We start from the raw sequence: 22,141 nt of genomic DNA on the forward strand, positions 1-22,141 counted from the left end.
TGAATATGGTGTTTTTAGAAAAATGTACAAGTCTAAGTTTGAATAAAAAACCAATGGGTACGTCCTTTTATATCAAATCTGTAGTACTGTCATCGTGGTTTTTTTTTAGGTTGCATCTAGTGGGTACGGTGACATTTTCGATGTTGTTCAATAATTTCATTCAAATTACCTTTAAATGTGAGGTTCATGCAACTAATTGCAATATTTTTCCTACGTTAGGGAGATACTTCTTTGAGTTTCCGAATTTTTACTACATAAAGAATTCAAAGAACGTCTCATTTTAAATCTATGGAAAACACTGTGTACACTTACATCTTTGTTAAGTCTTGCAGCGACATTGTACTGTCAAAAAGTTATAGTATTTTATAGGAAGTAAAAAATAGTGAATTCTGGTGAATTCTTTCCCACTTTTAGGTTTTGACATATACATATATTTGTTTCCACTTTACTGCATTATTCATTCTTATTATGTATATAAATACAGCACAGATAATACAAATAAAATATATATTTTCTTTGAATATTATTCGATTATTCGATCATAGAGGAAATATATTATCTAGAGTCCCGGCCGGTCAAAACTAGGCTTAACTCAAATTGGGCCACGTTTGCATTGCAGTTCTATGGTGCGCCTATTCTGCATGATTTTTTCTGTTTTTAGAGAAACTTAAAAAAAATCATAGAATTTGTTTGCCAAAAGCAGTCAAATATTATTTTAAGCACAGTTTACACTGAAAAGGAACCATAACATTAATTTTTCTTAAATTATTGCATCCATTTTTCAATTTTTGAATGTAACGGATCACTTTTTTGAACGGCTGAGTTCACCTCATAGTTTTTTTCCCCCGCAGTTGAGCTATATGGGCACAAATTCCATAACAACTACATTAAAAATGGAAAAAGAAATGCACGGGACAACTAACACATGCCTATCCTTATGGACAAAATCCTCTAAATTTAGCTTGTAGGCCTAAAGAGAGCACACTCATTAAGTTTCCTCTATGGTTGCAACTAGTATAACTTCTACATACATCTAAAACATGTATCGATCACATTTTAGCTAGAATTGATCTTTAAACTAATTTAACTCGAAATTATTTTAAGGGAACTAAAATTAAGCTTGGAAGAAAACTATTTCATCTTGGCCGGTGATTTGAACGTAAAACATGAAGATTGGGAAAATCAACATAGTAATCCCAGAGGTAACCATCTTTTTAATTTAATGAATCTTTACAGCGTTGAATATGGCGTCGACCTGCTGGCTACTGAAAGGCCATCGTATCCAAGAAGCGGCTCCTTTCTGGACATTTTGCTGTACTACACCAGACTGACAGTTACAGACAAAGTGGGTAATCACCCGCGAAACTGCTTACAGACAGTTGAGTACGACAGTGATCACTGCGGACTGGCTGCTGTATTGCAGATTCCGAACGAACGCGTGGAATTGGAAGAATACGTTGCAACGCACTCTTACAATTACAGTAAGATGCGTTGGCCTCGTTTCACCAACGCCTTAGCTAGAGAACTTCGTTCGAGTGACATAGCCGCACCAAACAACAGAAACCTGACAAATACAGAAATTGACCAACATTTACAACAGATGGACGAAACAATAAAACGAACGATGGAACGGCCAATTCCAAAGTACAGAGAACGGGACCAAATGGACGCTTACAGAAACGCGACAATTGACGCACTACGTAGGCACAAGAGTGGCTTACTGACAAGACTCAAAAACTTGCACAGACGACTTACAGACCCACACGAGTTTGAGGTTAGGACACTGAAGTCGTCAATAAAAAATGTCAATCCGTTGATTAAGGAGAACTACAGGCTATCAATTAACAAGTACTGGGACCGCAAGATCCGGTCAGTTAACTCGAGTGACCCTAGTATGTTCCCCAAAATCAACAAGATATTCAGGAAAAAAAACGATAATGACCTTCCCAGTCTGAAACTCCAAAGAACCGAAGAGAACAGAGACGTACTCAGGACAGCGCAAATAGATCCAGAGGAAGCCATCTTTGACGATGACTTTTACATAATTGAAGATCCGAAGGAAAAAGTGGAGGCGGTGGGAGCTGCTTTCCAGCAAGTGTACAAGGTGAATGTTAGCATTCGTCCCAACCACGACCTGGAAAACAGAGCCCTACTTAATCACTTTTACCTCCGTAATGATATCACACATTGGCGATCATGAGGTTTGATGCGGTTCAATGACGATTCCTTGGCAAATGCCATAATCGCCGAGCAAACGGGACCAAGTCCCTTGTTAGTGAGGTTGAGCTTCAGCTCATCTTCAATTCAATAAAAAACAAAAAGTCAGCAGGTGTCGATGGTATATCCAACGTTGTACTAAGACATTTACCGACAGAAGCAATTGACATTTACACCACACTTTTCAACAATGCACTGAATAATGCATATTATCCAGTGCATTGGAAGACCGCTGTGGTTCATCCTCTCCCGAAAAAGGGAAATGACAACTCCAACCCGTCAAATCTTCGGTCGATAAGTCTTCTTCCGAGCATCAGCAAAATAATTCCGGATAAACAGTTCGGGTTCAAGGCGGGACATGACACAATTCATGCTGCGTCTGAACTCGTTTCTGATATCCAATGGAATAAATCAAAACAACAATGCACAGGTGCTGTTCTGGTTGATTTGGAAAAGGCCTTTGACACCGTATGGTTAGAGGGTCTTTACCTAAAACTGAGCAGGCTTGGCATAAGCAAGCCATTATTGTATATACTTTATGATATGCTTAACGGTAGAAAGTTTGTTGTCAAAAGTGGCAATGTAACTTCTACCACAACATTCTCAATTAAAAATGGTCTTCAACAGGGAGCAGTGAATTCGCCGATTCTCTTCAGCATTTACACCAGCGATCTGATAGGTAGTCTTACAAAGGCAATTGTGTACGACGATCTAATTGCGTACAGAACGGCCCGAAAGGTTGAGGTTATTAGAATTCTCTTGCAGCGTGATTTCGACAAGATTCAGCGATATTGCGACGACTGGAAACTGAAAATAAATGTCCAGAAGTCGGAGACAATTCTGTTTCGGACTCCGTTGGTTAGGGCCACGAGGGATACGTGTAAGAATTGGCGCAAAATGGTCATCGTTGATCTTCACGGGCAGCCATTATTGAGCAAAAGTGTAGTGAAGTACCTCGGTATCTGGTTAGATCAGTATTTATATTTCGACAGACATATAAATGCTGCTCTGACCAGGGCCAGAGGAGCCTTCGCTCTGACGAAACGGCTGTTTTTTAGCAGTCGGCTTGACCCCAGAGTGAAGGTAATTTGCTACATGGCCCTCATACGGCCAATGATCGTTTATGGTTGTCCTGTGTGGTTCAACGTTGCCCCTTCCCAGATGGAGAAGTTTCGGGTGTTCGAACGGCAGTGTTTACGACGCTGTACCGGCTTATATCGAACAGCCGAGTCTTCTTATGTGCATTAATTTTCCAACGAGGTCCTATACAACGGGGCTCGAATCAACAGAATTGACAATTTCGTGATAAAACTCGTTCGAGGTCACATTAAAAGAGCTATGTCTTCGACCAACAATTTAATTTTCGGGGCGTTCTATCCGAACGACTAGTGTTTTGAAAGTGCACGCTTGAGCGGCTTCATTCCACCAGAGACATTTCTCTTTTTAGACAAATGCGGTCTGATACAGGATAGATTGGCAGTTCCGTTAATCTACCACGTCAGACGAAGAACCGTGGATAGGCGAATCCCGTACAGTCGGGACGTCATGGCACAAGGCGGAGCAGAGCTCCTTCGGTTCAGTAGGGCTGTGTCCGAGCGGGACCGAACTGATAGGGTGAAGCAGGAGAACCAGTTTTGGTAGCTTCTATCGGTACTTGATAGTGGGTAGTCGGGATGGGGTTTTAAGCCTTAGCCGGCTTACATACTTGATTTATAGTTTTAGGGTTTAGTTTTAAGTAGAATAGGCATGGTGGCACAAAAAATACAAAAAAAAAAACTAAAGAAATTAAAAAAAAAACATGGAATATAAAAACAAAAAAAAACAAAAAATTAAAAAAACGTACATAAAAGACAATAAAATATAAAAACGAAAACGAAAACGTTAGATTTGCTGCTGTGGTTGGTCTAGTTTTAAGTAGTTTATAGGTAGAAAAGGTAGTTTAAGTTAGTTTTAAGTTTTATATTAGGACCTAATTTTAAGTAGTTTGTAAGTAAAAATAAAAAAGGATATTGATATTAGTTTTTTTTTCAAATTTTCTAATAAATACAAAAATAAATAAAATTTAAATGAAGTAAAATAGATCTTAGGGCCGAAAGGCATTAGTTTTAATTGTTATAGTTTAACTTAGAGTGTCCGTATAAGACCATTAAGTTAGTTGTAAGTAATGGATAATTAGGCTAGTTTTATGAATTTTTGCATAGCTTTAAGATAGGTTTAAGAATGAATTAATAAAAATGAATTATATAAAAAAAAAGTGCGTTGGACTGTCATGCAAGGGGTTGTAAATATCCAAATGACGTTTATATCATTCATATTTGATTTAGTTTTACCTTCATTATAAAAATATTTATGTAACTTATACAACAGAAACAAAATAATTGACACTCGATTAGATTGATGTATTGACGTTTTTAAAATATTACTGTGAAAAAGCATTTTTTCGTGAGTTGAAATTATCAAATTATCAATTTATAATTTATTATAAAGTAATATTTTAAGGCCGCAATTTGTTTAAACATAATATTAATTCATTGTAACAACAAAAATTATATATTATAATATTGTTATAAAACAATTTCCAGGGTATATTTTATTTCAGATGTAACAACGTTTAAGCCTGGAAATATTAAAACAGAAGCTTAGAAATATAGAGTGATTTTTTGAGGTTAGGATTTTCATGCATTAGTATTTGACAGATCACGCGGGATTTCAGACATGGTGTCAAAGAGAAAGATGCTCAGTATGCTTTGAAATTTCATCATTAATAGACTTACTAACGAGCAACGCTTGCAAATCATTGAATTTTATTACCAAAATCAGTGTTCGGTTCGAAATGTGTTTCGCGCTTTACGTCCGATTTATGGTCTACATAATCGACCAAGTGAGCAAACAATTAATGCGATTGTGACCAAGTTTCGCACTCAGTTTACTTTATTGGACATTAAACCAACCACACGAATGCGTACAGTGCGTACAGAAGAGAATATTGCGACTGTTTCTGAGAGTGTTGCTGAAGACCGTGAAATGTCGATTCATCGCCGTTCGCAGCAATTGGGTTTGTGTTATTCGACCACATGGAAGATTTTACGCAAAGATCTTGGTGTAAAACCGTATAAAATACAGCTTGTGCAAGAACTGAAGCCGAACGATCTGCCACAACGTCGAATTTTCAGTGAAAAGTTGGCAGAAAATCCGCTTTTTTATCGACAAATTTTGTTCAGCGATGAGGCTCATTTCTGGTTGAATGGCTACGTAAATAAGCAAAATTGCCGCATTTGGAGTGAAGAGCAACCAGAAGCCGTTCAAGAACTGCCCATGCATCCCGAAAAATGCACTGTTTGGTGTGGTTTGTACGCTGGTGGAATCATTGGACCGTATTTTTTCAAAGATTGTTGTGGATGCCTTCCATTAACCGCATCCTCAATCCTAAGGTAGTAAAATAAAAAAGAATAGTTAAATAAGAAACAAATAAATTTCATACTTACCCAAAAGTTGTTGACTCGTTGGATGTTGTTTATTTTGTTATTTAGCTGTCACTTGCCTCATTGTTGCTCTCCATGGAAACTCTCCATAACTCAGTGGAAAGAAATTCCATGGAAAAGTAATGGGTGCGTTCCGGAAGAGATCTGGGTTTGGTGTATTGTCGTTTAAGTTGGTTGAATGGTTAAGTTGCATGTGAATAAAACTTTGTTTTATGTCCGTGTTTAGTTTTCAGTATTGACGTTTAATGCATGTCATTGCAGTGGTTAGGTGATTCGTATTCATACGTTTTGTGGTTACTTTGACATTATGTGTATGGATTTTTTTTAATTGTTCTGGTTTCATGTGGTTCGGTGTTACAGGTCTCTCCGATTTCGACCGTGGAACACACCCTTAGTTCTTGGGACACTGATACCCCTATTCTGTTGGAAGTGTTCTAATACCTACGTGGTTTCCCACTATTTGAGTGTGATGATGTTGGTTGGGGGTATATGTATGGATAGGTGGATCGGATGATGTGTTCCTGTTAGAGATAGAATACATCATCCGAATATTTTTTTTTGCCGGTGTTTGTGGGATGATAATTTCAGCCCTCCCTCATTTGGCCATCTACCACACAGTGGATTAAAAAGTGAGTGATAGTGGTAGAATTAAATTCAAATATTAAAAAAGAAACAGTTGGACCACCAGATTCTAAAATAGTTAGTTTTTTTTTATTAATTTGTTTTAAACGCAAATATATTTAAAAATTAATTCCTTATAGGAAAGAAAAGCTATTTAAGAAAGTGTAATAAGTGGAATGTTAATTGGTGCCAACAATTTTGGATAAAGGAACCCAGCAAACAACAAGTAAAGGTGGTGAGTCTGTTAATTTAGCGAAGAATAGGAATTTACTTAGGATTATTTTTTTTTATAATAGTTTGATTCCCGGCGGCCCGAATTAAATTATGGAGAGCGGGGCCGCCGCCCAAAAAAAAAAACAAAAAATTTGAAATTTAATAAAAATTCAAACAAATTTTGAAATTGGATAAAATTCAAAAAAATTTTGAAAGTGAACAAAATTAAAAATTGAACACAAATTTGAAATTAAATAAAATTTAAAAACTAAAACCCAAAGAAGAAAAATTTGAAATTAAAGGAAATAAAAAACAAAAATAACTTGAAAGAAAAGGAAATTTAGACGGGAACCAAATTGAAGGAGAAAAAAGCAATCAATTTATAAATTATATAAACATATACGTACATATCCATATCGGATTTATCTTCATACCAACCCGGTGGATCTTTTTATGTTTGTGATTGTCCTATATTTAAGTTTTTTTTTTGAAATTCAACAAATTAATTCGTCAATTAATTCATCGGCGTGGAAGTTATTTTTTTTGTTTATTCCCATACTCTTGTTCTTTTTTCTTTATATTTAATTGTGAGTTGTGAAAAAAAACGGTTGGTGTGAGTTTCGTGTTCGGTCCCGTAAGTTTTGTTGTATAGGGTCCTAAAAGATACCTCCTGAGAGCTCTTTAGGGATAGGGAATTAGGGCTCCGTTAATCGGTCGCATTCGCTCCGTAATCAAATACCAAAAAAGGCACTTCTACGCAAAGGTAGAAACAAATAAAGACGTAGGACTACCAACCCGGCTTTTTTTTTGTTACCAGTTTTTTTTCTTGTTTTTTTGATGTTAATTTTTTTGTTAATTTATTTTGTTTGTAAATCTGATGATTAAGCTGTCAATTAAATAAAATTAAACTTCGGACAGAAACGCCGGAAATAGAAAAAAAGTTTTATTTATGTTTCGCCCAAGCGAAACGATGAGAGCTTAAGTTCTTTTTTTCAGGGGTGTCGAGGGTAGCGGAGTGGACATGGACCTAGGATGACCTGAACCCGATCGTCGACCAACAATATTGGGGGTATCCAAAACTGGCCGCGGATACCTAAAGGTAGGGTGGGTAATGGCCTCACTGCACTAACATCCGCAGTGCCCTGATGTGCCAATAGTCCGTCCGTTTATGTTTCCCTCCTTTTCCTCATTCCTTGGCCTGATTTATGTTTTTGTCTGCAGGCGAGGTTGAGTTTCGGGGGCAAGATCCCCCCCGTCCGACGAGCTGACGCCGTGCACCGCAAGCAGGCCGCGTCCCCCGGATCTCAACAATCCCACCTAACCTATTCCAAATCTTCCTATCTCTTTTTCCTACCTCATCCTTATCCTACCCTTCCACTTCACCCACCTCCACACCTCCTCTTGCCTCGCAACAAGATGCTGTTGGACGCAACGTTACGGTGAATGGCGATCGCTATCGTTCAATGCTAACAAACTTTTTGTTGCCAAAAATGGAAGGACTGAACTTGGTTGACATGTGGTTTCAACAAGATGGCGCTACATGCCACACAGCTCGCGATTCTATGGCCATTTTGAGAGAAAACTTCGGAGAACAATTCATCTCAAGGAATGGACCGGTAAGTTGGCCACCAAGATCATGCGATTTGACTATTTTTTGTGGGGCTACGTCAAGTCTAAAGTCTACACAAATAAGCCAGCAACTATTCCAGCTTTGGAAGACAACATTTCCGAAGAAATTCGGGCTATTCCGGCCGAAATGCTCGAAAAAGTTACCAAAAATTGGACTTTCCGAATGGACCACCTAAGACGCAGCCCTGGTCAACATTTAAATGAAATTATCTTCAAAAAGTAAATGTCATGGACCAATCTAACGTTTCAAATAAAGAATCGATGAGATTTTGCAAATTTTATGCGTTTTTTTTTAAAAAAGTTCTCAAGCTCTTAAAAAATCACCGTTTAGGTTGAACTTTTTTACAACCTTCGACTAACCAACTTTTTAATAATAACTAAGCAACAACTGGTATTTTTGTACTAACAACTTTAACTGAAATATAATAGTTTAAAAACAAGTTAAATCAAAATGTTACAAATATTTTCGATTTACAAGATCAAAACAGTTTTGTAACCATACATGTTGCAGATTACTCCTATATAACTCAAAAATAACAAATTTTTGTTATAAATCGAATTCTGTGCTACTATAGGGGGGTACTTTAGTACATATAAATAAAAAAATTAATGAAAGATAAGTTAAATGGGGCTAGTGATCAAATGAATATGTGGAAAACGTTAAAAAAGTAACAGAAACTAATTGTGTTGAGTTTAATGGGAACAAAATAAGTGATGAGAAAATAATTGCCAATAAATTCAATGAATTTTTTATTAAAAGTGTAATAAATAAATTAACAAATACCGAAAGTTGCATGGTCAAACCTTTGGCTAAATAGTGAACATTCTTTCAAATTAAAAAAGGGAAATCAATAGAAGAACTCTTAAAAATAGTTGAAATGATGCCTAATAAAAATGATTTCAATTTCATGAATAAACAAATGTTATAAGATAGTTTTGCGATTGTGGGCCCTACTCTATTAAACATAATAAATTATTCGTTTGAAAATTACCAAGCTCCTGGAAATCGTCCGTTATAACCCCAGTGGAAAAAATATTCAATTCAAAGAAATGCGAAGACTATAGGCCTTATAAACATGCTTCTCTGTATTAAAAGAAGCTGGAAAAGATTGTTCAAATTCAATTAGAAGAGTACCTACAGCTAAATGATCTGATAATTGATGAGCAATCTGGATTTAGACGAAAACACTCTTGTGAATCAGCTCTAAACTATGTCATAGCAGATTGGAAGGAAACGATACATAAAAAGAAGAAAATTGCAGCAGTATTTATCGACCTCAAAAGGGCATTTGAAACGTTGGATAGATTGATTTTATTAAAAAAATTGTATGGGTACGGAATACGAAAAACTGAGTTTAATTGGTTTAAGTCATATTTAATAGGAAGAAAACAAATTGTAAAGTTTAATGGAGTAAATTCGGATGCATTAGATTCAGACTTAGGAGTGCCACAAGGTTCAATTTTGGGTACATTATTGTTTGTAATTTATATTAATGATATAAAAAGTGTTTTAAAATATTATAAATTAAAACTATTTGCTGATGATGGTTTATTTTACGCTGAAGATAATGATTTAACAAACAGTATAAGACAATTGGTAATGGATATTAATAACATACAAAAATATTTAAATATGAATAAACTAAAATTAAACACAGAAAAAACTAAAATAATGTTATTGCCAGGAAATAAAATAATTTGTAAAATAAATGAGTTTGAATGTGTACAAGAAACCAAATACTTAGGAATAGTTATTGATTGTAATTTAAATTTAAAAAAAAACATTTTGAAATGCTTTCTAAAATAAAATGCACGACTGGGTCGCACGAACTTGCTCCTGTATGCTAAGAGTCTGTTTAAAAAAGTACTTATATAAGATTTAAAAATATACCTGGAAAATAAGTTTCTCTTCAAAGTTATAAATGCCATTTGATTTGTCAAAAAACCGCACGTTCTTTGTATATGAAAACCATAGTACTCTCATGAGCAGAAACTTTGAGGACGACCAGATACCGAGTCGTTGGCGTGGCGTTAGTATCGAAAGTGGAGAAATTCAGAGGGAGCGAGAAAAAAATATTATTTCCATTCCCATAAGCAGCCAACAGAGTAAGGGAGATAATTAATTTTCGACCCAAAAAGTCTACACAATTTCCTTCATTCTATTTGATCTAAAGCCTAGTACATACTTCCTCGTGAAGTGAACGTTCGCCAGTGGAGAAAGTGAACTTTTGACATTGCTCACTGGTACACACTTGTGAGTACACGTTGTAAACATGCGGAAACCAAATGTCAAAGCTTCACCAACAGTTTCCGTACATTTTGCACGTGAATTGCCCGTGAACGAAAACTCTCCACTTTGTTCTCCACTCAGCTTCACGAACAAGTTCACGGGTGAACCAAAAATTGAAATTTGTATGGGTTCACGAGATGGTTCACAAGTATGTACTAGGCTTAGAGAGCTTCCATATGAAGGTTGATGAATTTGCACTATGCACTAATTTAGATAAAAGCTAGGAATGTAATTACAATTTTGTTAAAATAATGCGCTCTTTCGGGCTCATGCACAGTTAAAATATTAAAAAAAAACTATTTTAAGATTCGAAATTTCACCCGAAAAATAAGTTTGTCTTCAAAAATTTAAATGTCATTTTATAAATAGAAAAGCATTTGATTTTTCAAAATTTTTTTTTGAAAATCGTTAGAGCGGTTTTTTTTTAAATTAATTTTTTATATATAAAATTTTTAAATTTTGTTCTAAAAAATATGTTTGGTACGCAATTGTTTAGAGATTATTAATATACGCTATACATTTGAATTTCGTAAAAAAATGTTGACCCGTTTTCGAGATATCGAATTTTGAAAAAATAAAATTCAATATTTTTTTTAAAAATCCAAACAATAAAAAATTGCACTTTTGATAATCAAATATTGTTAAGGCAATATAAGAGGTCATTCAGAAAAAAAATTATTGAAATCGGATCATAAGTTGCTGAGAAAATTAAAAAACAAAATAACGGTTCTATGAGCGGTACCTTTCCTGAGCAATACAAAAATATGGTTTTCTTATAAAAAGAAGCCAAGTTAAAAAATAAAATTTTAGAGAAAATTTAAAAAAAATCCATCGGTTTGTTTTTGAGAAAATTCGAATTTTCTGTTTTTGACCAAAAAAAATTGTATGGGGCCACTGTTAGTTTTGTTCTTAAAAAAAAATGAAAAAAAAACGCCTAACGCGAATCTGCTCAAAACCTTAACTTCCAAGTTTGAACTCAATCGACCGTCCGGCAAAACCGACCGGACGGAATCGCGGGACCCACTTTTTTTGACTTCTCTACCATCGTAATGTCATGTTTGATTAAAATCTCGAGTTCGAAATTTTGCACGAATGCAAAACTTGCCATATAGTTCCTATATGTCGCAAGTAAAAATTGCAAACAAAATCGGTTTTTTTCGAAGAATACGAAAAAAGCTTAGTATTTCTATGGCAATCAAGATATATAACTCCATTATACAGCCACATTTTAAGTATTGCCCGACAATACTATTATTGGGGTCTGAATTAATGCTTCATAAATTACAAATTTTACAAAATAAGGGGATGAGAGCAGTCCTATGTTGTAATCGTTATACGTCTATAAGTTATATGTTAAATTCCTTGAACTTGCTTTCTGTAAAGCAAAGAATTGTAATGAATACTTTAATATTTGTTTTCAAAGTAAAAAATAATTTAATGCCTATTTATTTACAAAGAAGACTGATAACAAGGAGTAAATTGCGCCCATATAATCTTAGAAATAATAATTACTTGCACTTACCGTTTTTTAGAAATAATAGAACACAAAACATGTTATTTCATAAAGGAATTCAAATTTTTAACTGCCTTCCTAACAATATTAAATTAGAAACTAATTTAACTAGATTTAAGCACTCAATAATTTATTTTGTAAAAGAAAATTATTAATGAATACTGTAAAAGAGTTTAAAAAAAAATTCAAAAATCAAATGCAGATTAGTTAACATTAATCCTAACTTTAAAAAAATATTTCGATAGAATAAACAAAATTAGCTTAGCGAACAAGAAGTTCATTAATAAAGAAGCAACAGTGTTTCATTAAACATAGTTAAAAAGATGTGTTAATAATAATAAATAAAAAACTTTATTTTAACATGTCATCAACAACTATAAGCAAGATGTTCTAAATCTTCTGGATGAACTTTCAAGTAAATATAAATAAAATACAAAGTTTATCACATGATTCGAAACAAATTTTATTTTGACATATGTAAGGGCAAAATATGTAAATACCATAGCGTGAAAAAATTGTGATAGCTATATTTATACAAAAATATTCAATGGTTTTATTTATTGCATACAAAAATATTTCCTTGAGTTTAAATTGAATTCAAAAGGACTATGTATTATGGAAGTGAATCCTTGATTGATTAAGGCATCTTTGATACAATATTAATTATATTTTCCAAATCAGCATCACTTAAATACGTCAATATGAGCTCAGAGCAATCAATTGGCAACTTTAAATAACATTTGAAAAACATATGTCCCTGTTCAAGCAATAAACGCCTTCTATAACCATTCTTGAAGTTTCGTTCAATAAAAGGAGCATATATAACGAACTTTGTTTTATAGTTTTCTGAATTAAAATATTGTATTACGTCTGCATTTCTTGCATAGTTTGCCAATGAATGGATATTTTTCGTCAAAATATCGTACAAACTTATTTTATTATTTGCAATTTTCTCTTGCTTTATTTTATTTATTTCACATTCACAATCAAATAAGAAATCATCAAATTCCTCATTGTTACGCAGAAAATTAATATTTCTTTTTGAAACATATAAACCCGCAATTCTTAACTTTATTGTGTGTTTTTTTAGAACATTGATGATTGCGAAGTATTTAGTATTATAACAATATCTATCAACATAATAATCATTGTCTTCGTCGTCGCTAATATACATTTGTGGGGTTCTAACATTTTGCGTAATTTTAAATAGTGTGTAATTATCGTTAAGCACAACATTAATATCGGATCCAAAGTCGAGCAGTAGTTTTACAATCGAGGTGTGACATGATTTAACGGCCAAAACAAGAGGTGTTCTACCCGCGTTGTCCTTCAAATCACTATGAGACATGTTTTGCAAGAGAAGCGAAGCTATTTCGTCATTGGGATTACATGAAGCATAGTGAAGTGGCGTTTGACCCTCAGAGTTTGTGGAATACACGTCAGCATCGTTTTCAAGTAAAACCTTCAACGCATCTGTATGACTTGTCCTTGCTAAAATATGGAGAACTGAATCGCCATTATTTCGCTTTAAATTAACGGAAGCCCCATTTGCTATGAGCATTTTCATAATTGAAGCATTACCCCTCTTTGCAGCAATCATCAATGGTGAAACATCTCCGACAAGACAATTAACATTTGCTTTGTATTCTAAAAGTACTTTAACGACATCTGGGTTGGTTTGAGAACATGCAATATGAAGTGCAGTTATTTTTTTGTCTTTCGTCTTAGCATCAACATTTGCACCCATGCTAAGGAGCATTTTGGCTATTTCGGCCTTCGTTCCAAAACTATTAACACTGTAGCTCAGATCTATTAAACTGAAAAATAGATTCTGTGAAGCATTCAAGTGCAATGCTGTCGTTCCGTGCTCATCAATGGCGTCAATATCAGCTTTATTTTGAAGCAGAATCTCAACTAAATCCTTACAAATATTTTTGGTAGCAATCCTAAGCAGCTCCGGACTTTTTTGAACACTAGCTCCGTGCGATAGCAGCAATTTAGTCATAACCACATCTGAATTCCTAACTGAATAATATAAAGCGCGTTTCCCCAATTTGTCTGTTGCATCAACATTAAATCCATGGGTAAGAAATAGTTCTACTATCTCAACATTTTGTGTAGGAAGTTACAATTGGCATCCTCATAACATAACAAATGAAGTCCATGATCAAAAATATGTTGTAAAATGTAAATATATGAAGCTTTGATGGCTCTTGGAATTAAAATCACAACGTCATTCTGATCAACAGAAAAACCGTATTTCATAAGGTCTTGAACAATAGCAATTTCGAAATAGTCATTTTCCAATTTGTTTGCTGCAATTGCAAGTACACTTTTGTTGCTCGCATTATTTTTATCTGGGCTGTATTTAAGAACTTCTTTGACTATTAAGGATAATCCTTTTGAAACAGCTAAGCTAAGTATAGTTTCTTGGGTTTTGAATTCGAGATTGATGTCGGCGCCATAATTCATCAATAACTTAGCCGCTTCGGTCTGAGATTCGTGTACAGCCAGGTAAAGTGGAGTTAACATATCTTTGCAACGAGCATTGACATCGGCATTGCTTCTCAACAGCACTTTCATTGTTTCAACATGACCACGTTTAGATGCTAAGTGCAATGCAGTTTGGAGCATTCACGTTTGCTCCATGTTTTAAAAGCAGTTCAACAACCGAGGAGTTTTCAACATATTGTGCTGCACTGAGAAGAGGAGTAAATTGTTGATTTGAATAATCAGTACAATTTGCAGAAACACCGAGTTGCAATAGTTTTTCAGTAATTTGTCTGTTTTGTACTGCCAGATGAATACAGGAAGCACTCACGTATGCTCCTCTATCAAAAAGAATATCAATTATTTTTTCGTTGCCTATGGTGATAGCTAACATTAGGGGAGTCACACGTCTTTCATTTGCTACATTAATGTCAGCATTATAATTCAGAAGCAATTCAACAGTTTCTATATCACCACGTCCAACAGCATAGTGCAGTGGAGTATGTGAAGGATGTGTTTCGTTTCCTTTGCTGTTGGCCTTTGCACCGTTGATTAAAAGCAATTCAGTTATTTTTTGGCACCTTGAACCTGAACTTACAGATTTACGAAGAAGAACATATCCATTTGCTTCGGATGCACCGATGCCATATTGATTTAATAAATCCCTTACAGTTTCCACTTTTCCGTACTCAACAGCTTGTAACAGTTTCCTGTTTATTTCATTCATTGTTGGTGTCTAATTAAGATATAAAGTTTACAGCAATGGGGTTTTGAGTTTAACCAGTTCGTCATTCGCTTAAACCTCTGCACTGTGAATGGTAGCTCTTAAAATATAAATATGGAAAGGCCTTGTTTAAATTCACGTACCTTTAGGTTCTGCTTAAGGGCCACTGCAGCTATTAACGCTTTTAGATCCTCTTATGTTCCTCGAAAGACTGAAATGAGTCTCGGAGCCAACTACAATAGTACAATACAATATAGACTTATGTATATGTACTTAGAAATTTAATGAATACCAACTATGTTTTTGATCAAAAACACTTTATTTATTCATATAGTGTTTTGGTCAGTTGATAACTTTCCTGCAGAGTTTTCGATTGTTGATGGTTCTTGAGGCTTGACAGTTCCAGAATCAAGAAGTGCTAATCAGGGATGAAAAATTCGATACAAGTGTACCGAATTTGATACAATTAGTTCAATTTGGTTCAAGTATGTATGGAACAAAATCGGTGTGGAATCAAAGTATGTTAGCCGCGACCTCGGTGGCATACCTCGATCCAATGGACCAAATTTTCCATGTAGCTATAATTGAGGTTCAATGTTCAATTAACGATGTACCCCTTTTCTTTGAAATAACCTCAAAGGAAAAAGTCTCAAGTTTTCAAATTGCGTGATCTTATCGGCCAATTAACAAGGCCACCACGTGAAATAACACAACCATTGAATTTATTGCTTAAAAGAGCCATTGTTAGCTGTGTGGTAAGTGGAACCGTCCTGTTCATCGAATTTGGGCCATAAAAAGTACGTTATCATCTCAAGATAACGAACACCATTCATAGTAACTGCCTGATTTTGGAAAAGTACATCGTGTCGTACAAAACATTCACTCTTTATGGGTGCATTGGTTTTCCCATAATGACTTGGATTATCATTTCACCAAATGTGGCAATTCGGCTTATTGACGAATCCACTGAGGTGAAAATGTGCCTCATTATTAAACATGATTTTCTTGGAAGAAAAGTGGATGATCTTTTGCCATTTCTTGCCACCATTCTGACTATTGACGACACTTAAAATGGTCAAGAGACTGTAGTTCTTGAGTCAATTGCACCTTGTAAGCGTGTAAATTCATATCTTTTTGCATAAGGTTTATCAACGTACGACAACGAGTTGAGGTGGACGGCTCTTCAGCCACACTATTGCGAGCAGCAACAATATTTTGCAGTATGAGTTATTCGAGCATGCATTCAAATTTTTGCAAGATTTTTCAAATTTGTACACACTTTTGAACGATTAAATTGACGGAACAAATCACATAGTGATTTGCATTTTGATTTAAACGCCTTTTTTCATAATAAGCTTGAATAACTTTAACGCGTATCTCGATTGTGTACCTTTCCATTTTTCAAATTGAGTATTCATTTGACATTGTTAACTTGACGTTTAATTGTGGTTTACATTTAACATCGGCCCTTATAATTGTACCACCCTTTCTTACAAAAGATAGTCAATCAGGAACTATCACATACTCGGTAAAGATAAGTTGTGTTCACCGAGGTTTTGTCTAGATCAGAACAGCACCGAACAGCACAGTTTCATGAGAAACGTCAGATCAAGTTAGAACAGTCAGTTAAACGTCAGTTGTAAGAAAAAAACAAAACAAATTGAAAATTGTGTGAATTTTTCGTTTCTCGCTTATTTTTTTTTTCATTTTTTGTGTTTTTACTTTGAAAAATATTATTAAAAATTATTGAAATGGAAAATCAAGTGATTGCTAAGATAATACTTAATGAAAATGTTAGTGGTTCAGACACCGATAGTGATTTTTCGTCGGATTCCTCTTCAGATGATTGGAATGAAAGTGTGACGAATTTATTTTATAATTATTTAATTAAACAAATTGGGAAAATAACTTTATTTTAATTTATTTTATAATTATTTAATTAAACAAATTGGGAAAATAACTTTATTTTAATTTTTTTAAATCACGAGAAAAAAACACAAAGCACAGCCAAATCAAAACGTAAACAAAAAAAATGACAACTTCGATTTTGACATTTCTTGGGTGAGGTCACCTTCCACTTGTGCGCGCCACCTGATCCGCGGTCTTCCTCTACTGCGCTGTCCTGTGGGTGCGGATTCGAAGACTTTCCGGGCCGGAGCATTGGTTTCCATGCGCTCTACCTGACCCAGCCATCTTAGTCATTGGACTTTTACCCTTCTGGCTAAGTCTACGTCGCTGTACAGCCCGTACAGCTCGTTGTTCCATCTTCTCCTCCACTCCCCTTCGATGCATACGGGACCGTAGATCACACGAAGGACTTTTCTCTCGAAGCGACCTCGAAAATAGCTAATCCGCGCTGATTCAGAAGCGTTGGATAAAAACTGGGATTCGTGTGTTGGTGAAGTGGAGAACCATCAACGAGATAGGAGCTTTTCTCTAATATATGACTACGCCGAGTCTGAAAAAATTGAATATGTATCCGAAGGTGGGGAGGGGCTTTTCAGGTCCCCGAATATTTATTTAATCCTATCGGAGCCAGAACCAGTCCCGCCGCCAACGAAGGCTTTGGAGGTAATGGCGGACCTCCAAGATGAAACCGAACTGGTGCAGGCCCTGCAAACCAAACAGGCAGCCATCAGCCAGTTCGAGCAAAGCCTCAACAAGCTCAAGGAGGAAATCGAGCCCCTCCTCACTGCACTCAGACACAAACAAGAGGCGCGCCAACAGGAAGAGGCAGCGCAAAAACAACAGCAACAACAACTACAGCAGCAAAAAACAACCACAACCCAAGCCCGCTCCCAAAAACACAGGAGCGGAGCAAAATAAAAAGAAGCCAGCAGCAGTGACAGGCCCAAATGTTGAGGGCCCATCAACCTCAACTAAAGCAATGCAGCAGCAACAACAGCAGCAGAAACAGCAGCAGCAGAAACAACAGCAGCAGAAGCAGCAACAACAGCAGCAACACCAAAAACAACCACAGCCCAAGAAGGAGAAGGTGCCACCAATTAGGACCTACGGGGTTGACCTGCAAGACTTGAAACAGGTATGTAAGTCGGCCACTAAGGGCATATTTTTAATCAATATTCTGAATGAAAAAGAAAAGCGGTATTCGGTACAGTGCTTCTCACTGGCCGAATACAAATTACTTAAAGAAGTGCTCAAACAGGCCACCGCTGAGTTCTTCAGCTACACACCTAAATGTTAGAAATTTAAGACGGTCCTTTTGAAGGGCATAAGTTCCTGCACGGAACCGGAGGAGCTCTTAGCTGAGCTCCGCCATAAAGCCAGTGACGAACGACGAGTGTTTTGAAAGTGCACGCTTGAGCGGCTTCATTCCACCAGAGGCATTCCTCTTTTTAGACAAATGCGGTCTGATACAGGATAGATTGGCAGTTCCGTTAATCTACCACGTCAGACGAAGAACCGTGGATAGGCGACTCCTGTACAATCGGGACGTCATGGCACAAGGCGGAGCAGAGCTCCTTCGGTTCAGTAGGGCTGTGTCCGAGCGGGACCGAACTGATAGGGTGAAGCAGGAGAACCAGTTTTGGTGGCTTCTATTGGTACTTGATAGTGGGTAGTCGGGATGGGGTTTTAAGCCTTGGCCGACTTACATACTTGATTTATAGTTTTAGGGTTTAGTTTTAAGTAGAATAGGCATGGTGGCACAAAAAAAAAATACAAAAAAAAAAAAACATGGAATATAAAAAACAAAAAAAAATTAAAAAACGTACAAAAAAGACAATAAAATATAAAAACGAAAACGTTAGATTTGCTGCTGTGGTTGGTCTAGTTTAAAGTAGTTTATAGGTAGAAAAGGGAGTTTAAGTTAGCTTTAAGTTTTATTTAAGGACCTAACTTTAAGTAGTTTGTAAGTAAAAATAAATAAAAAAAGGATATTGATATTAGTTTTTTGTTCAAATTTTCTAATAAATACAAAAATAAATGAAATGAAATTTAAATGAAGTAAAATAGATCTTAGGGCCGAAAGGCATTAGTTTTAAGTGTTAGAGTTTAACTTAGAGTGTCCGTATGGGACCATTAAGTTATTTGTAAGTTATGGATAATTAGGCTAGTTTTATGAATTTTTGTCTAGCTTTAAGATAGGTTTAAGAATGAATTAATAAAAATGAATTATAAAAAAAAAGAGTGTCTAGGCGCAGACAAAAAAACCCCCTCCGTTAAATTTAATGCAGTTCGAAGCCGATTAATAATACGTATAGTTTTCTTTTAAATTAAATTTGTGGTGAAAATATAATTAGTCAAACACGAAAATCTTTTGATTTGATACGTTCCGCGAAACGAAATCGAAGACGATTCTTGTCGAATCAATTATAGGTTTTGCTTGATTGGCGTATGATTGCCACTTAATTTATTTAGTTGTAAAATAAATACAAATTTCGAAGTAATAAATTAATTTGTTTGTAAATTTTAAATTTAATTTTTGCTACGTATATACATGTGTATACACTTAACGAATTAAAATTAAAACATTTTAAAATTTAAATATTTCATTTAAATATATTGTTATTTAAAAAGAAATGCTATAGAGTTTTTATGAAGCCTAAAACCATGAAGACGATGGCTTAAGTTTTTGTTTCTAAAGGGATGAGAGAGTAAAGGGAAAATGGGGAAGAAGTGGTAAGGAAAAGAAGCCGAGGAATGGGGTTGTTCTTAGCGAGGAAGACAATCAGGTAGGGAGGGTTAAGGTAAATATCTCGCGCATCGCTACCACCGGGATGCTAGACTGGATTTATTTTTTGTGATGAGTCCTGGGTCGAAGAACCCTCGAAACCGCTGAGCTACGGGTTCAATTAAGCCAGTTACGACCCCACACAGGCAAAGCGGCTCGTTACAGACCTAAGGTGCTTTCATCCGCTTTTGTCATAGTCCATGCTTCTGCACCATATAGCAGGACGGGGATGATAAGGGTCTTATATAGCAATACTTTGGTCCCTCGAGAGAGGACTTTACCACTCAAGCTTCTTCATCTAGCTCGGTCCCCAGCTAGATGTCTCCAGTTTCGCGCTCCAAGTTGGGTGAGGTCATTTTCCACTTGTGCGCGCCACCTGATTCGCGGTCTTCCTCTACTGCGCTGTCCTGTGGGTGTGGATTCAAAGACTTTCCGGCATTGGTTTCCTTGAACTCTACGTGACCCAGCCATCTTAGTCGTTGGACTTTTATCCTTCTGGTTAAGTCTACGTCGCTGTACAACCCGTACAGCTCATCGTTCCATCTTCTCTTCCACCCCCTTTCGACGCATACGGGACCGTAGATCATACGAAGAACTTTTCTCTCGAAACGACACAAGGTGCTTTCATCCGCTTTTGTCATAGTCCATGCTTCGGCACCGTATAGCAGGACGGGGATGATAAGGGTCTTATATAGCAATACTTTGGTCCCTCGAGAGAGGACTTTACCACTCAATTGCTTTCATAGTCCAAAGAAACAGCGGTTAGCAAAAGTTATTTTGCGTTTGATCTGAGCGCTGGTGTTGTTCTCTGTGTTTACAGTGCAACCTAGGTGGACGAAGTCCTTGACTACTTTAAAGTTAAGTCTGTCGATGGTGACGTTTTGACCAAGACGTCGGTGTTATATGTCCTTTCTTGACGACAGCATTTACTTTGTTTTGCCCTCATTAACCTTTAAACCCATTTTTGCCTTCTCTGCCTCAATAATCACAAAAGCCCCTTTGACATCACGCTAAGTTCTTCCGATTCTGTCAATGTCATCAGCATACGCTAGTAATTGGACAGACTTTTGAAAGATAGTGCCTTTAGTGCTGACGTGTGAGCTCTGCACTATATTCTTTCAAGTACGATGTTAAAAAAATCACATGCTAGTGCATCACCTTGTCTAAAACCTTTTTTGACATCGAAAGGTTCTGTTAAGTTGTTTCCAACCTTTATGGAGCAGCGTGAATTTTCCATGGTCATCCTGCACAAACGGACGAGTTTGGCAGGAATGTGAATATTTGAACGACTTTGGACTTTCCTGGTCTAAAACCACACTGATAAGGACCTTTCAGGTTGTTGACGATGAGCTTTAGACCTTCACATGTTACGGCAGACAAGATTTTATAGGCGTTGTTAAGTAGACTTATTCCTCTACAATTGGTGCAGTTTAGAGGGTCTCCTTTTTTCACGATCGGGCAAACAATACTGAGATTCCATCCATCGGGCATGCTTTCTTCCAACCATATCTTACAGATAAGTTGGTCCATCTCCTAGCCAACTTATCTACAGCTGCTTTAAAGAGCTCGGCATTTAAGCCAGCCGCTCCAGTGGCTTTGTTAGACTTCAGCTTAGATATGGCAATCTTTACTTCGTCTAAGTCGGGAGGGCGGATTGTTGGCTTTCGTCGTCTATGTTGAATTTCGTTTCACCTGTTCATTAAACTTTCGAACTTCACTCCTGCTTTTAAACCTCTGAAACATCTCTTCTCATGCCCTTTTTTTCCTTTTGAGAAGTCGGCGTTCCTCTCGCCTCTTCTGCTCTTAGAGCTCATGAGCAGTTCTTGTCCTTTTATGCAGCGCCGCTTTGGGTGCCTGTTGTTTGGCTGCATTTGCCTGCCGACATTCCTCATCAAACCAGGGGTTCCTTGTTGGTGGCTGCTTGAAACTCTGATTGCATCTTGGCAATGTTGCCACTGGTTTTCGATACATTGTGTTGGCGGCAGAGCACTTCGAGAGAGGTTACTTGTAATTCGGCCGAAAAAGGATTTGACGTTCTCTGGCGATTGTAGCCGTTCGACGATGTACCTTCTCCCAGCATCTCCCTATCTGGCTAGAACGAGGTAGTGATCCGAGTCGATGCTCCTCGGAAAGTTCGGACATCCATAATGCTAGAGGCGTGTCTAGCGTCGATTGCAATATGGTCAATCTGGTTGACGGTAGATTGATCTGGAGAAGTCCAAGTGGACGTTGAGGTGTGGAAAATGATTCCTGGCTACCATGACGTTTC

At 36.4% G+C, this 22,141-nt stretch overlaps 4 protein-coding genes and 1 long non-coding RNA gene across 5 annotated transcripts in view; 1 reads left to right on the top strand and 4 right to left on the bottom strand.

The window, feature by feature from the left end:
- LOC129939218 (electron transfer flavoprotein subunit beta) overlaps window positions 1–22,141 on the top strand; it is an 80,907-nt gene that overhangs the window by 6,522 nt on the left and 52,244 nt on the right. The window lies entirely within an intron of this gene.
- On the bottom strand, window positions 12,403–14,074 carry LOC129939215 (putative ankyrin repeat protein RF_0381). Its single transcript, XM_056047145.1, has one exon. It carries the CDS (start codon window positions 13,968–13,970, stop codon window positions 12,603–12,605), a length of 1,368 nt encoding a protein of 455 aa, XP_055903120.1. The 5' UTR covers window positions 13,971–14,074; the 3' UTR covers window positions 12,403–12,602.
- On the bottom strand, window positions 14,066–14,548 carry LOC129953739 (GA-binding protein subunit beta-1-like). Its single transcript, XM_056067154.1, has one exon. It carries the CDS (start codon window positions 14,546–14,548, stop codon window positions 14,066–14,068), a length of 483 nt encoding a protein of 160 aa, XP_055923129.1.
- LOC129953747 (ankyrin repeat, SAM and basic leucine zipper domain-containing protein 1-like) lies at window positions 14,568–15,182 on the bottom strand. The gene has a single exon (XM_056067168.1). It carries the CDS (start codon window positions 15,180–15,182, stop codon window positions 14,568–14,570), a length of 615 nt encoding a protein of 204 aa, XP_055923143.1.
- On the bottom strand, window positions 15,209–15,855 carry LOC129939221 (uncharacterized). The gene is made up of 3 exons (XR_008780521.1): window positions 15,476–15,855; window positions 15,323–15,412; window positions 15,209–15,264 (listed from the first exon to the last, which is right to left on the bottom strand). It is a non-coding gene; the product is annotated as an uncharacterized LOC129939221 (long non-coding RNA).

Source organism: Eupeodes corollae, chromosome 1 (assembly GCF_945859685.1).
Source record: "Eupeodes corollae chromosome 1, idEupCoro1.1, whole genome shotgun sequence".
Lineage (NCBI taxonomy): Eukaryota > Metazoa > Arthropoda > Insecta > Diptera > Syrphidae > Eupeodes > Eupeodes corollae.

What these genes read in the sequence shown, in the direction of transcription:
- LOC129939215 (XM_056047145.1), bottom strand. Translation starts at nt 13,970, where the DNA reads ATGACTAAATTGCTGCTATCGCACGGAGCTAGTGTTCAAAAAAGTCCG.
- LOC129953739 (XM_056067154.1), bottom strand. Translation starts at nt 14,548, where the DNA reads ATGAAAGTGCTGTTGAGAAGCAATGCCGATGTCAATGCTCGTTGCAAA.
- LOC129953747 (XM_056067168.1), bottom strand. Translation starts at nt 15,182, where the DNA reads ATGAATGAAATAAACAGGAAACTGTTACAAGCTGTTGAGTACGGAAAA.